Source organism: Macrobrachium nipponense, chromosome 29, assembly GCF_015104395.2.
Source record: "Macrobrachium nipponense isolate FS-2020 chromosome 29, ASM1510439v2, whole genome shotgun sequence".
NCBI lineage: Eukaryota > Metazoa > Arthropoda > Malacostraca > Decapoda > Palaemonidae > Macrobrachium > Macrobrachium nipponense.
Window position 1 is genome coordinate 73,596,989 of NC_061092.1, and position 14,074 is coordinate 73,611,062.

Below are 14,074 nucleotides of genomic sequence, written 5' to 3' on the forward strand. Positions count from 1 at the left end.
CCTCGCACCGCTTCTCCGATATTCGAAAGCCTTTACATTCTTTCAAACTTCTACTATAATATGACATGATGGCCCTCTCTTACTGACCATCATCCTTCCCCTGTCCACTCCTATCCTACACTAAAGTATTTCCAATTTCAAAAAAACTAACCGTGTACCTAATGAATCTTTTCAGATCACCTACGGGCCGAACAAGGGAAAGGCACGTGCCAACAAGAAGTGTTGGCTTAATACAACAACAACAACAACAACCAAACTGAACTGCCCTGGGAATCTTATGGCCTTGGTTTAATTTATTTCCTAGTCCTCATTAGTGTAATTGCACTTCCTTAAATTGCTCTTACCTGATTCTAACTAGCCTATTTAAACTTACAAAGCAATTTTTTAATATTTTGGATTTTCTGACACGAGTCTGAAAACATTATATTCACGGAAGAATTGTGCACTTAACAACCCGTTTTATTTAATTAACTGTATTACCACAGAACACTCAGTGGAAGGAATTACCCTCCTACTTTTGTAGAGTATATTCCCTCAATCTTGCCCACTGAGTTAAACAAATTTCCTACAAGACCTGTGAAAAGTCACTATCCATGATTGTTAACTGAATCCTGTTTAATCTTAAAATATGACCTTAATTTTTAACTTTGGAGAAAATACTTATTTCGAAAGGATAGTAGAGGTCTCAAGCTGTTGCTCTCACCACCGATGACTTTTGACTGGTGCCCATCACCGTGTCCGGACGTGTTAAAGTACGTTTTTGGAGGGTGGATTGACACGCGGTGAAAACTGGATCAGTTAGTCCAGTCGGTTTTTTCCCCTATATAATCAATTCATAACAAACATGAGCATCGGCTCAATACACAATAATGAGTCATATCCTACATTCATGAGGCAGAATTTACAAGATCGAAACAAGTTTGTCGGACTGGATACTAAAACAATAATAACTGGTTACACTTAAAACTTTTAAGCACGATGTATTACTGTGCAATATCTTTGAAATGAATACGTCTACCAGGCAATAACGTTACAGAACATATTTTGCATATATGATAGTTACCCACAAGATTTTACTGGTTCTAAGTCCGTTTTCTTTGTATGGAAGTTGCAGAGAAAATTTTTTTTATTTTACTCAATCAATCTCAATAAGAAATATTAATTGCCATAATTTCTTTTTACACAATTTTCGTGTTTTTGGACCTGAGACTCCTCTCTTGTTAACATTTTTTTTTTATTATTGAAAATACCATACCCTGAAACTAGTGAATTTCTTTGACTTGAAGGCAATCTATTGCAAAAATCGTCAACAAGGAGAAAATTATGAAATGTACATTTTACGTAATAGATTAAGGGGTATTTCTTATTATATTCAATGATTTCTATATTATGTTACAAATTTTCATAGTACTGTATTTAATATTGCATAGTTGTCCTCGTACCTAGTACATAAATTAAACAGATCAGGTTGGTGTATGTTTTTCGTGACGTTCATCTTATTCCTGGTATATTTAGTATTATTTATCAAATTTTGAAAAGCAGTATAATTTCAATGCTGCTCTATATAGGAATGAGAATCCTGATTTACATGACATGTTGAAAACTGTCCGATATTAATGCTGAATTTGTCATAATGCTAGGAAAACCCTTGGCATTTTGTGCAATACAGTTTGGCGATTGGATAGCTAAAGTTACAGGAGCAACTGCTGTGGATATTTATTAAACTGTAAGTTAATAAAAATGACATCCGTGAAGCTTCACTTTATTGTTTATATTCACAATTAATCTTTATGTCTATCTATATTTCTTTAAAACTCTTGCTTACAATTTCGGGATTTTTACAGAAATAACACGCATTCAAGAAATTTACAAGATTCGTCCACTGGTTAACCCTTTAACCGTTTAGTACGTATATATACGTAGTACGCCAACGCTACCTGAGCCGTTAAGTACGTATATATACGGAGAGCAGATGTTTTGACCGTGACGTTTAGTACGTATATATACGATTGATTTTTCCTGCCTTTCTTTCAAGGCAAATCCTCTATAATGTATTCTCTCTAGGCCCGAGGAAGTGTTGTTGACCTTATCCAAACAAAAACATTTCCTCCTGAACCCCTTTTTATCATAATTTTCCTGATTTTGTATATCTAAAGCGGGAATTCGCCAATCACTTGGCTGAGTCGCTATGTAGCGAGAGAACACGTCGCTGGCTGGTCGTTCATTTACACGGAATTTTGGTCTTTCAATGCAGGGGGTAAAAGGGCTATAATCCTTTCTAAGCCAACTTAGCATCGGCCGTGAGTTGTTTTCGTCTGTTTGTTTTTTTCCAGCTCTAGCGCAAATGAAATGCGATAAGTACGTACTTGTAGTTTATTGACATTTTTCCCACTGAAATATAAAAAAAATGTACTGGAACGTCACAGAACAAAAGGTTAGATGTAGAACGCACAAACTTTCATTCATGAAACAATACTCTAAATGAGTTTGTACAAAATTCTTACAACAACAACATGTTGAAAATTCATCCGACAGTGAGAATGATGAAACGAAAACAGGGCTAGCAAGGTGAAGACAATAAAGTAAGATATGTGAATGATTGCCAGTAATTTCCTGTCCTAAGATTTTAGTCGTGTAGAGAGAGAGAGAGAGAGAGAACTGTTTTCTTTGTATTCTACTGTACCCTCCTTTGAACACTGATGCCATATACAGAAATTCGAACCTAACAATTTTGTCATTGATAAAAATATTTATATATATGTAAGGCCTATATATGTAATTACATTGTATGTAATTACATTTATAGTGCACACAGAAACACTTCCCGACTTACAATCTCAATACAGATAATCTGCATCCTACAATTGGGGGTTGTTCGTTAATCTGGTCATAAAATCCTACTTATCCCTCCCTCCCCCGGGACGTCCAGAAGAAAGAGGTTCCGGGACAAGGCCATCGCTTGAGGAAAAAATAACAGTATTTGTTTTTTTTTCATCGCTAGTTTCATTTTTTTTTCATCGGTGAATCTGGGCTAGACATGGGAGTTCGTATGATTTATTTAGGTGATTAGAAACTAGATTATCATCACCTACTTTTTTTATCAAAGCAGTTTACTATATGGATTTCAATTCTTCAGATTTTCTGTTCATTTTACGTCTTCACGGTTAGATACGTAGAACCTAGCATGGAAAGGTGTGGCGGCGTGTTTCCGCCACATCTTCACGACATTCGTACTTTGGGCAAGATTTTATGAATAAAACCTGGGAAAAGTAGCAGCGTCTAAAACGTACATGTCCATGGTAATTTTGGTTTGACTATGATACGGATAACTGGCGAATACAAGAAATGTGTACGGCAGCACCGTAGTTGATTATTGAATGAAATGATCGGTTGTTGTTGTTTACAGCTCCAGTACCTCCCACCCGTGACGAATTTGATGCGCTTGGTATTAGGGTCTGGAATTATAACGAGTCCTTTTGAAAGATTCCAGTTCCTTCTATCATTGACGATGTCAGTTCGGAATTCCCTTGTCAACGGTCAAAAGTCACGGGGACAGTAAAAGTTGTTTACCTGCACAAAAGGGAGATCACTAAATCCGCCATTGCCCATGAAACAAGGAATTGGAATCGGTCAAAAGGACTCTGGATAATCCAAGGCACCACTCTCTAACTAATGCTCGAGTGGTTCCACCCACCAAACTCGATGCAGGTGGAAGGAAGGGAGAGATGAAAACAAAAACTGATCATTACCTTGGACAGCCTCTCTCTCTCTCTCTCTCTCTCTCTCTCTCTCTCTCTCTTTGATATATATATATATATATATATATATATACAAATTGCTTTGTAAGTTTAAATAGCCTAGTTAAAATCAGGTAAGAACAATTAAGGTAAGTGCAATTAAACTAATGAGGATTAGGAAATAAATTAAACCAAGGTCATAAGATTCCCAGGGCAGTTCAGTTTGGTTGTTGTTGTTGTTGTTGTATTAAGCCAACACTTCTTGTTGGCACGGGCCTTTCCCTTGTTCGGCCTGTAGGTGATCTGAAAAGATTCATTAGGTACACGGTTAGTTTTTTGAAATTGGAAATATCTTTATATTGTAGAGATAGGAGTGGACAGGGGAAGGATGATGGTGTCAGTAAGAGAGGGCCATCATGTCATATTATAGTAGAAGTTTGAAAGAATGTAAGGCTTTCGAATATAGGAGAAGCGGTGCAGGTGGGGTTGTCCAACCCTTTACTTCTATGGGTCCCTGCGGGAGGATTTCAGTTGTAGGTAAAGTTTTAAAAGAATGATAGTGGATGATGTGGATAGAGCCTTACAGTGAAGGGATGTGAATATGCCTCTCTCTCTCTCTCTCTCTCTCTCTCTTTGATATATAATATATATATATATATATATATATATATATATAGGTAGTATATATATATATATATATATATATATATATATATATATATATATGTATATATGATATATCTATAGTATATCATATATATATATAATATATATATATATAGAATAATATATATATATATATATATATATATATATATATAATATATATATATATATTAAGTATATATATATATATATATAAATCATATATATGATTATATATATATATATATATATATAATCAAAGAGAGAGAGAGAGAGTCATATTCACATCCCTTCACTATTAACGGCTCTCCATCCCAAATCATCCACTATCATTCTTTTAAAAACTTTACCTACAACATGAAATCTCCCGCAGGGACCAAAGAAGTAAAGGGTTGGACAACCCCCACCTGCACCCGCTTCTCCTATATTCGAAAGCCTTACATTCTTTCAAACTTCTACTATAATATGACATGATGGCCCTCTCTTACTGACACCATCATCCTTCCCTGTCACTCCTATCTCTACAACTAAAGATATTTCCAATTTAAAAATAAACTAACCGTGTACCTAATGAATCTTTTCAGATCACCTACAGGCCGAACAAGGGAAAGGCCCGTGCCAACAAGAAGTGTTGGCTTAATACAACAACAACAACAACAACCAAACTGAACTGCCCTGGGAATCTTATGGCCTTGGTTTAATTCATTTCCTAATCCTCATTAGTTTAATTGCACTTACCTTAATTGTTCTTACCTGATTTTAACTAGGCTATTTAAACTTACAAAGCAATTTGTTAATCCTTTGGATTTTCTGACACGAGACTGAAAACATTATATGCTCGGAAGATGTTGTAAATTTATTTGTACGTATACATTTTTCTAACCTTTAACGAAGTCACTGCTAAGAGCTACAAAGTAACTATACCCCATTTTCTTTAGTTTAAGCTCCGCAGAAAAATTAATATTATATTTTGAATAACTTGATTAACTTTACTTAGCATTTAAAATATTTGATAGATAGATTTAATAAATAGATTTAACTGTCCCTTCAAATTATTTAAGAAATTATTTAATTGATTTGGGGAGTGATAAGAACCATTGACCTGACATAGGCCTTTTCAAGGGGTAAGCTTAGGCCGGGCTCAGGTTTTTGGGGCCTTGTTCAAACAGACGGCGAGCGAAGGGCGACAACTAGTTCGGCGACTTCTCCCTTTAAGTTTAATTTACGTTGTGTAGGGTTTTAGAAATTCATAACCCTTTAAATAATTGGTTTGTATGATCTCCTTTCCTGTTTGTACCTATCCTAAAAACCTCATCCTATCCGAATATCCTTATCTGCAACCAAAACTTTTAACAGCCTTCGTCACTGATCGGTCGACGGAAAATTCGGTAAGTGGAATAACATTTCTTATCAACGTACCAATTTATTTCCACAAATGCGATTAGAGGTCGCTGGGTTTGCTGATTAAAATATAGAGGATTTGTTTTTTAGTTTACACGTGAATTAAGAGGTGTGTGTCCAAACTGGGTAACTTGAAGGTAGGTCAAAATACTAATTTTCCACAAAGACTAGACCGCCATTATTGGACGGCTGATTTGAGCCAACGGACTTTTCGTTAGGAAGCGGTTTCGTCTTTTAACGTTTAACTTGCGTATTTAACTTAACTTACTTATTCAAGACGTAATACACTGTTTTCTTTACCTTGACTAAATTTTTAGCCCTTTTACATAGTTAGGCTATTGTAATATTGGAGTTTGTGAGAATTAATTAGGCATAGACTCAGATTGAATAATTTTACAAAGGCTTATATAATTATATGGGCGTAGTAATAAATTTAGTCGAAATTAGGTCTGTCTGTTTACGTTAGCATTACTATTCGGGATTAGTTTACTTTCAATTTTACTTTAACCGGGTCTGGAATTCTTAAGTAGAAATTCTGGGGGACCAAACTGAACTACCCTGGGAATTTTATGGCCTTGGTTTGATTTATTCATAGTCCTATTTAGATTAATTGCATTTACCTGAATTACTTTTACCGGAATTTAACTAACCTACTTAAGCTTACCAAGCAATTATTAATCCCTTGGATTTTCTGGCACAAGTCTGAAAACACGTTAGGCGCATGGAAGAATTGTGTGCTTAACAGCCCGTTTTATACCATTTACTAAATTACTACTAGAGAACACTCAGTGGAAGGAATTACCCTTGTAATTTTGTAGAGTATATTCCTTCAATCTTCCCACTGAGCGAAACAAATTTCCCACAAAGGAAGATTGGCATCCCCAGCGGGATGTTTTAAGGCCTGTGTTGTTGTCCAGGGATTTTTGTCTTGTTACCTTTTAAACTCATAAAATGTCTGCGACACAATTAGCATATTCCCTCCGACTTTATGAGGAAACCTGCAAGGATCTATGCACCACTGCTGCTGACTTGATTCAAAGGGCAAGTGATGTTGAGTCCTCGACCTTGGAGACATATCGTCTTAGGCTAGAGTCTCAAATAAAGAAGTATGAAGAACTCAACTTAAGTACTTAGTTCACTTGGAGAAGAAGGGTTCTCTGAGCAAGACCCTGATAGAACACAGCTCACTGCAAAGCGGCGTCATGCTAACCAAGTCATCACAGAGAGCACTGAAGTTTTGGAGAAACTAAAAATCATTTGCATGGAAGCCAAACCCCAGAGGAGTATTGCAACAGAGTTTAGGCCATGGCATAAGGTTAAGTTGCCGTCTTTATCACTACCGGAATTTGAAGGGACCGATGGAGAATGGCCCCCTTTTTGGGATGTTTTCGAGTCTAACGTTCACTCTCGTCCAGACTTGAGAGCTGTTGACAAATTTAATTACCCGAAGGGATGTTTGAAGGGTGAAGCTCTAACTCTGATTAGAAATATTCTTGTCACGAATGAAAACTATTTAGACGCCATTGACCTGTTGAAGAAAACTTATGCTAATCCAGAGAAAATAACCTCATTTCTAATTTGTCAACTAGCAGGCCTGCCTAAACCTTCTGCAGATCTGTATTCACTACGTGGCTTCTGGGCTAAACTTGAACAATATGTTAGAGGCATAGAAAGAAACAAACCTAATTCGGATCACTGTACCTGGACGCTTGGACCTCTAGTTTTTTCAAAAACTACCTGGCAAGGTGAAAGACAAATCCAAAACAAGTGTGGACAGGACTACCCCTCACTCCTAGATATTAGAGAGGGGCTAGGAAAGATAATCCTGACCTGTCTTTCCTTGGATTTGAACCCAGGGATAAGAAACCAAAAAGGATTACTCCCATAGAAAACTATCTAAAAGTTCCAATAGACCAGGTAATCAGACCAAAACTCAGGTTAGTTCTTACACCCCTAAGAAAAACGAAGTTACGAATCTGAGTATTTCTGTCACTCCAGGACAGCCTAATAAGACCGCTAGAACTCAAAGTTGTGTATTCTGTGATAGACCAGAACACAAAGCCTACCAGTGTGACATTTACAAGACCACGCAAGAGCGCATTTCAAGACTTACCGCACAAAATCGCTGCGTGAAATGCACTTCACCTAACCATAAGACAACCGACTGTTTTGTGAAGTTCCACAAATGTCTGTCATGTAAAACTGGACTACACCATTCAGCATTGTGCCCTGACTCCTCAACTGAGGTCTCTGCTGTGAACTATTGTGGAGACAATGACAGTGACAAAGACTTAAAGTCACAAACAAGTGGAATTCTCCCTACCGCCTTAATGAAAGTGGTGTGTCCGCCCTCAGGCAACACCAAGGAACTTAGATCACTGTTTGATTCTGGGGCGCAACGCACCTTCATCACACAAGAGGCAGTGGAAGAGTGTAAACTTGTACGAGACAATCCTGTCCAACTGAGCATCAGTGGGTTCTGGGATACCAAAGAACCTAGAGAATATGGTACAGTCACTGTACCTGTCAGGGTAAAGGATGACAGCCTTGTAACTTTAAAGGCTATTGTCGTACCTAAACTACCTCAGAACGCTAGGCCTCGTGGACTCTGTAAGATAGTGTCTGAACTGAAGAGCCAGAATGTCACCCTAGCTGATCCTAACTTGTCAAGTAGTCAGATTGACCAGGTGAAACTGCTTGTTGGCATAGATCACTACTTTGACTTTATCCATTCTCCACAAGCAAACGGAGTGAACCTGATTGAGTCCTCCCTAGGATATCTGGTCGCTGGTAAACTGCCTAGTAATGACACCCCTATCAGTGCTCATTCTGTAACTGTAATGAGACTAGCAGTTGATGAACCTTCCAAAGCTGCTCTAGAGATACCACTTGAGATGTCTGATAGCAAATTTGCTGAAGACCCCATCCAACAGCTTTGGACCCTAGAATCAGTCAGAATCGTTGATCAAGATATGTCACCTGAGGATAAATTTGTACTGGAAGAATTCAAGAATTCCATCAATATGGTTGAAGGACAATATGAGGTATCTCTCCCCTGGAAAGTCGATAAGAAACAACTCCCTACCAACTTAGCACTCTCGAGGAAAAGACTGAACAGTACTATTCACAAGCTGAAACAAACTAATAAGTATCTGGAAATTTATGACCAGATCATCAAAGAACAACTGTCTCTCGGCTTCACTGAAACAGTGCCAGAAGAAGACCAAAACCGGACAAATGTCCATTATTTACCCCATTTACCTGTGATTAAGGATTCAACTACAACGCCCATTCGTATTGTATTTGATGCAAGTGCCCGGATGGACAAGCAGGCCCCTAGCCTGAATGATTGCTTATACTCTGGCCCATCCTTAACTAGTCATTTAACCGACTTCTTGTTGAAATTCCATCTCGACCCATTTGCAGTATCGGCAGACATCAGCAAAGCCTTCTTACGGGTAGGTCTCCAACCTAGGGATCATGATTATACACGTTTCATTTGGCTAAAAGATCTTAACAATGAAAAGGACCTTCAAGCCTATAGGTTTAGATCAGTTCTCTTTGGAGCCACCTGCTCGCCTTTTTTACTCCAGTCAACCTTGCAAACATCACTTTGAAACCTACCCCACTTCACCTGAAGTTAGTTTCCTCATGACCAAATTTATGTGGACAACTTAATTGGTTCCTTACCAACAACAGTCAGCCTCTACAGCCTTTACAAGGTTGCAAAGGAAGTCCTGTCAGATGCCGGAATGCCTTTAAGAGAATGGATCAGTAATGACCCAACCTTCAACGAAATGGTAAAACAAGAAGGTGATGGAACAACAGAAGGCTCAGATCTTGTCAAAGTTCTAGGACTTCATTGGAACTACAAGACTGACCACTACCACTTAAGCATAAAACCCCCTACCTTTGAGGAAGCTCCGCTTACCAAACGGCTACTTTTGAGCAACCTTTCAAAAGTATTTGACCCTCTAGGATTGTTTGCTCCCATAATTGTACGAGCCAAAGTTTTTATGCAAAAGATCTGGAAACTATCTAAAAGGTGGGATGATGTTTTGCCACCAGAACTTCAAGAAGAGTGGTCGAAGATCAAGAAAGACCTCGAGAACATATCATACCAGGAATTCCCACGCTTCACAGCCAACAGAGGGACCAACTACTCTCTTCACGTATTCTGTGATGCTAGTGAAAAGGCCTATGGGGCTGCAGCCTATTTGATGGACCAACACGCAGGTGCGAACCTAGTTTTCTCTAAAGCAAGAGTCGCCCCTCTCAAAAAGAAAAGCATACCACAACTTGAGCTGACTGCCAACTATAGTGCAGTCAAAATAGCTGACTACATCAGAACCGTTTTCACTACCGATGGTGTCAAGATTACTGACACTGTCATATGGTCTGACAGTAAAGTTGCCCTACACTTGGTATTCAGAACAACAAATCATAAAAACTATCTATGTCCGCAACAGGGTGAATGAGATAAGTCAGGTCACTGAAGTGAGGTACCTCTATGTACCTGGTGAAGAAAACCCAGCGGACCTTGTCTCTAGAGGAATTTCCATGCGGCAGTTTAAGAAAAGTCAAATTTGGTTCCATGGCCTAAGTTGGCTCCCGAACCCAGAGATGTGGCCAGAGCAGCCAGATGTATCTACATGCTACCCACCTGAAACACCTGAAGAAGTTTTAACTACAGTTGTCAGTGAAGAAGCTACTTGTCCCATAGAGATCCGTAGGTTCACTTCCCTTCCTAAACTTATAAATGTCACTAAGCTAGTAATTAAGTTCACTAGGCTCCTTAAACGTACCATTGGGAGTCGTAAACCTAAGAACTCGGGACCCGTAAACTCTGAAAATGTCGAAGTACAGAACTCAGAAGCATTACGAATTCTTATTGGCTTCACACAGAGTCAGTATTTCCCAGAGGAGTTGTCATACCTTAACAAGAATTCCCACAAAATTCCAGCCAGAATTAAATGCCTAGGCTTGTTCCTGGATGAGAATGGACTTTTGTGATGCATTGGGAGACTACAAAATGCGGACCACCTTCCATATAGCAGTAAATTTCCTCTGCTTTTACCTCCAAATTCTCCTTTGACTGGACTTATAGTCATTCAAGCACATGAAAATGTACTTCATGCAGGCGTTCAAGACACAATTTGCAAGGTGAGAGAAGAATACTGGATACCAAGACTGAGACAGTGTGTCAAGAAGATGAAAACGAAGTGTCACCTATGTAACCGTCTGGAAGGACCTGCATTGCGCAGGCCTCCTCCGCCACCTCTACCGGCTTGCAGAGTGAACAGTCTCCGGCCATTTGAGGTGACCGGAGTAGATTTGACTGGACAAATTCTTATCTGCAATCCAGCCACTAAAGAACTAGACAAGGTTTACATAGTAGTATTCACTTGTACCTCAACGCGAGCTTGTCACCTGGAAGTTGTAAAAGACTTAACCAGCACTGCTTTTCTCAATTCCTTCAGGCGATTCACTGCACGAAGATCTTGCCCTCGTCGAATGATTTCTGACAACGCCACTAACTTCAAAACTGGTTCTTCCTTGATTCAGTCCTTGTATGATGACACTGACGTACAGTCCACACTGACTAGGGAAAATTGTAAATGGGCATTCATCACACCTAGGGCACCCCATCAAGGAGGCTTCTATGAGAGGATGGTTGGCAGTGTGAAATCAGCACTAAAGAAAGCTATATTCAAGAAGAGGATTAATTCTGACGAACTGAATACCATTGTCACTGAGATAGACCTCTTATATATGTGGATGCTACATCTCCAGATACCATCGATGCCCTTACCCCTTCTCACCTGTTGTATGGCTACCGGTTAAACTCGTTACCCACTACCATAGACCGGGACTACATGAATGACCCAGATTTTGAGCTTGACCACAAACAATGTAATGAGAGATTCAAGTTTGTATCTCAGGTAATACATGCATTCCAAGAACAGTGGGAGAAGGAATACTTGCAGTCCCTGAGAGATAGACACTATTTCAACGGGGGTCCAACCCAACCGTTCCAAACCAAGATTAAAGTAGGAGATGTGGTGTTAGTACATAATGACACCCCTCGTTGCATGTGGAAATTGGCAAGGGTCATTCAGCTGATGCCCAGCTCTGATGGACTGGTCAGAGTTGTGAAGCTACATACCAGCAATGGAGAGACAACTAGGTCAGTTGACAAACTTTACCCACTGGAGGTCTCTAAGCCAGAGGATATGTATACTGTAGAAGCTGCGGAGGAAAATTTAGGAGACAGTCAAAATTCTGAAGGCTATCAAGCAGAAGAGAGACCGAAGAGAAGAGCCGCCACCAACTCGAGGCGATTCTTACAGCAGTTGATTAATGATGAAGCTGTTTAACCTAACACAAAACTGTGTGTTTTGTGTTATCTCCCCCGGGAGGATGTTGTAAATTTATTTGTACATATACATTTTCTAACCGTGTACCTAATGAATCTTTTCAGATCACCTACAGGCCAAACAAGGGAAAGGCCCGTGCCAACAAGAAGTGTTGGCTTAATACAACAACAACAACAACAACCAACCTGAACTGCCCTGGGAATCTTATGGCCTTGGTTTAATTTATTTCCTAATCCTCATTAGTTTAATTGCACTTACCTTAATTGTTCTTACCTGATTTTAACTAGGCTATTTAAACTTACAAAGGAATTTGTTAATCCTTTGGATTTTCTGACACGAGACTGAAAACATTATATGCTCGGAAGATGTTGTAAATTTATTTGTACATATACATTTTCTAACCTTTAACGAAGTCACTGCTAAGAGCTACAAAGTAACTATACCCCATTTTCTTTAGTATAAGCTCCGCAGAAAAATTAATATTATATTTTGAATAACTTGATTAACTTTACTTAGCATTTAAAATATTTGATAGATAGATTTAATAAATAGATTTAACTGTCCCTTCAAATTATTTAAGAAATTATTTAATTGATTTGGGGAGTGATAAGAACCATTGACCTGACAGGGGCCTTTTCGAGGGGTAAGCTTAGGCCGGGCGCAGGTTTTTGGGGCCTTGTTCAAACAGACGGCGAGCGAAGGGCGACAACTAGTTCGGCGACTTCGCCCTTTAAGTTTAATTCACGTTGTGTAGGGTTTTAGAAATTCATAACCCTTTAAATAATTGGTTTGTATGATCTCCTTTCCTGTTTGTACCTATCCTAAAACCTCATCCTATCCGAATATCCTTATCTGCAACCAAAACTTTTAACAGCCTTCGTCACTGATCGGTCGACGGAAAATTCTGTAAGTGGAATAACATTTCTTATCAACGTACCAATTTATTTCCACGAATGCGATTAGAGGTCGCTGGGTTTGCTAATTAAATATATAGGATTTGTTTTTAGTTTACACGTGAATTAAGAGGTGTGTGTCCAAACTGGGTTAACTTGAAGGTAGGTCAAAATACTAATTTTCCACAAAGACTAGACCACACTTATTGACGGCTGATTTGAGCCAAGCCAACTGGACTTTTCGTTAGGAAGCGGTTTCGTCTTTTAACGTTTTAACTTACGTATTTAACTTAACTTACTTATTCAAGACGTAATACACTGTTTTCTTTACCTTGACTAAATTTTAAGCCCTTTTACATAGTTAGGCTGTTGTAATATTGGAGTTTGTGAGAATTAATTAGGCATAGACTCAGATTGAATAATTTTACAAAGGCTTATATAATTATATGGGCGTAGTAATAAATTTAGTCGAAATTAGGTCTGTCTGTTTACTTAGCATTACTATTCGGGATTAGTTTACTTTAATTTTACTTTAACCGGGTCGGAACTTAATAGAATTCTGGGACCAAACTAAACTACCCTGGGAATTTTATGGCCTTGGTTTGATTTATTCATAGTCCTATTTAGATTAATTGCATTTACCTGAATTACTTTTACCGGAATTTAACTAACCTACTTAAGCTTACCAAGCAATTATTAATCCTTTGGATTTTCTGGCACAAGTCTGAAAACACGTTAGGCGCACGGAAGCATTGTGTGCTTAACAGCCCGTTTTATACCATTTACTAAATTACTACTAGAGAACACTCAGTGGAAGGAATTACCCTTGTAATTTTGTAGAGTATATTCCTTCGATCTTCCCACTGAGCGAAACAAATTTCCCACAAAGGAATTGTGCACTTAACAACCCGTTTTATTTAATTTACTGTATTACCAGAGAACACTCAGTGGAAGGAATTACCCTCCTAATTTTGTAGAGTATATTCATTCAATCTTCCCCACTGAGTTAAACAAATTTCCT

At 38.5% G+C, this 14,074-nt stretch overlaps 1 protein-coding gene across 1 annotated transcript; it reads left to right on the plus strand.

Moving 5' to 3' along the window:
* Positions 1–6,734: 6,734 nt before the first annotated feature.
* On the plus strand, positions 6,735–9,400 carry LOC135206362 (uncharacterized). Its single transcript, XM_064237780.1, has 2 exons — positions 6,735–6,909; positions 7,782–9,400. The coding sequence occupies exons 1-2, from the start codon at positions 6,735–6,737 to the stop codon at positions 9,398–9,400; spliced, it is 1,794 nt and encodes a 597-aa protein (XP_064093850.1).
* Positions 9,401–14,074: the final 4,674 nt, after the last annotated feature.

What these genes read in the sequence shown, in the direction of transcription:
- LOC135206362 (XM_064237780.1), top strand. Translation starts at nt 6,735, where the DNA reads ATGTCTGCGACACAATTAGCATATTCCCTCCGACTTTATGAGGAAACC. An exon ending in GTATGAAGAACTCAACTTAA is followed by an intron (nt 6,910 to 7,781) that starts GTACTTAGTTCA and finishes CTGTCACTCCAG; the next exon opens with GACAGCCTAATAAGACCGCT.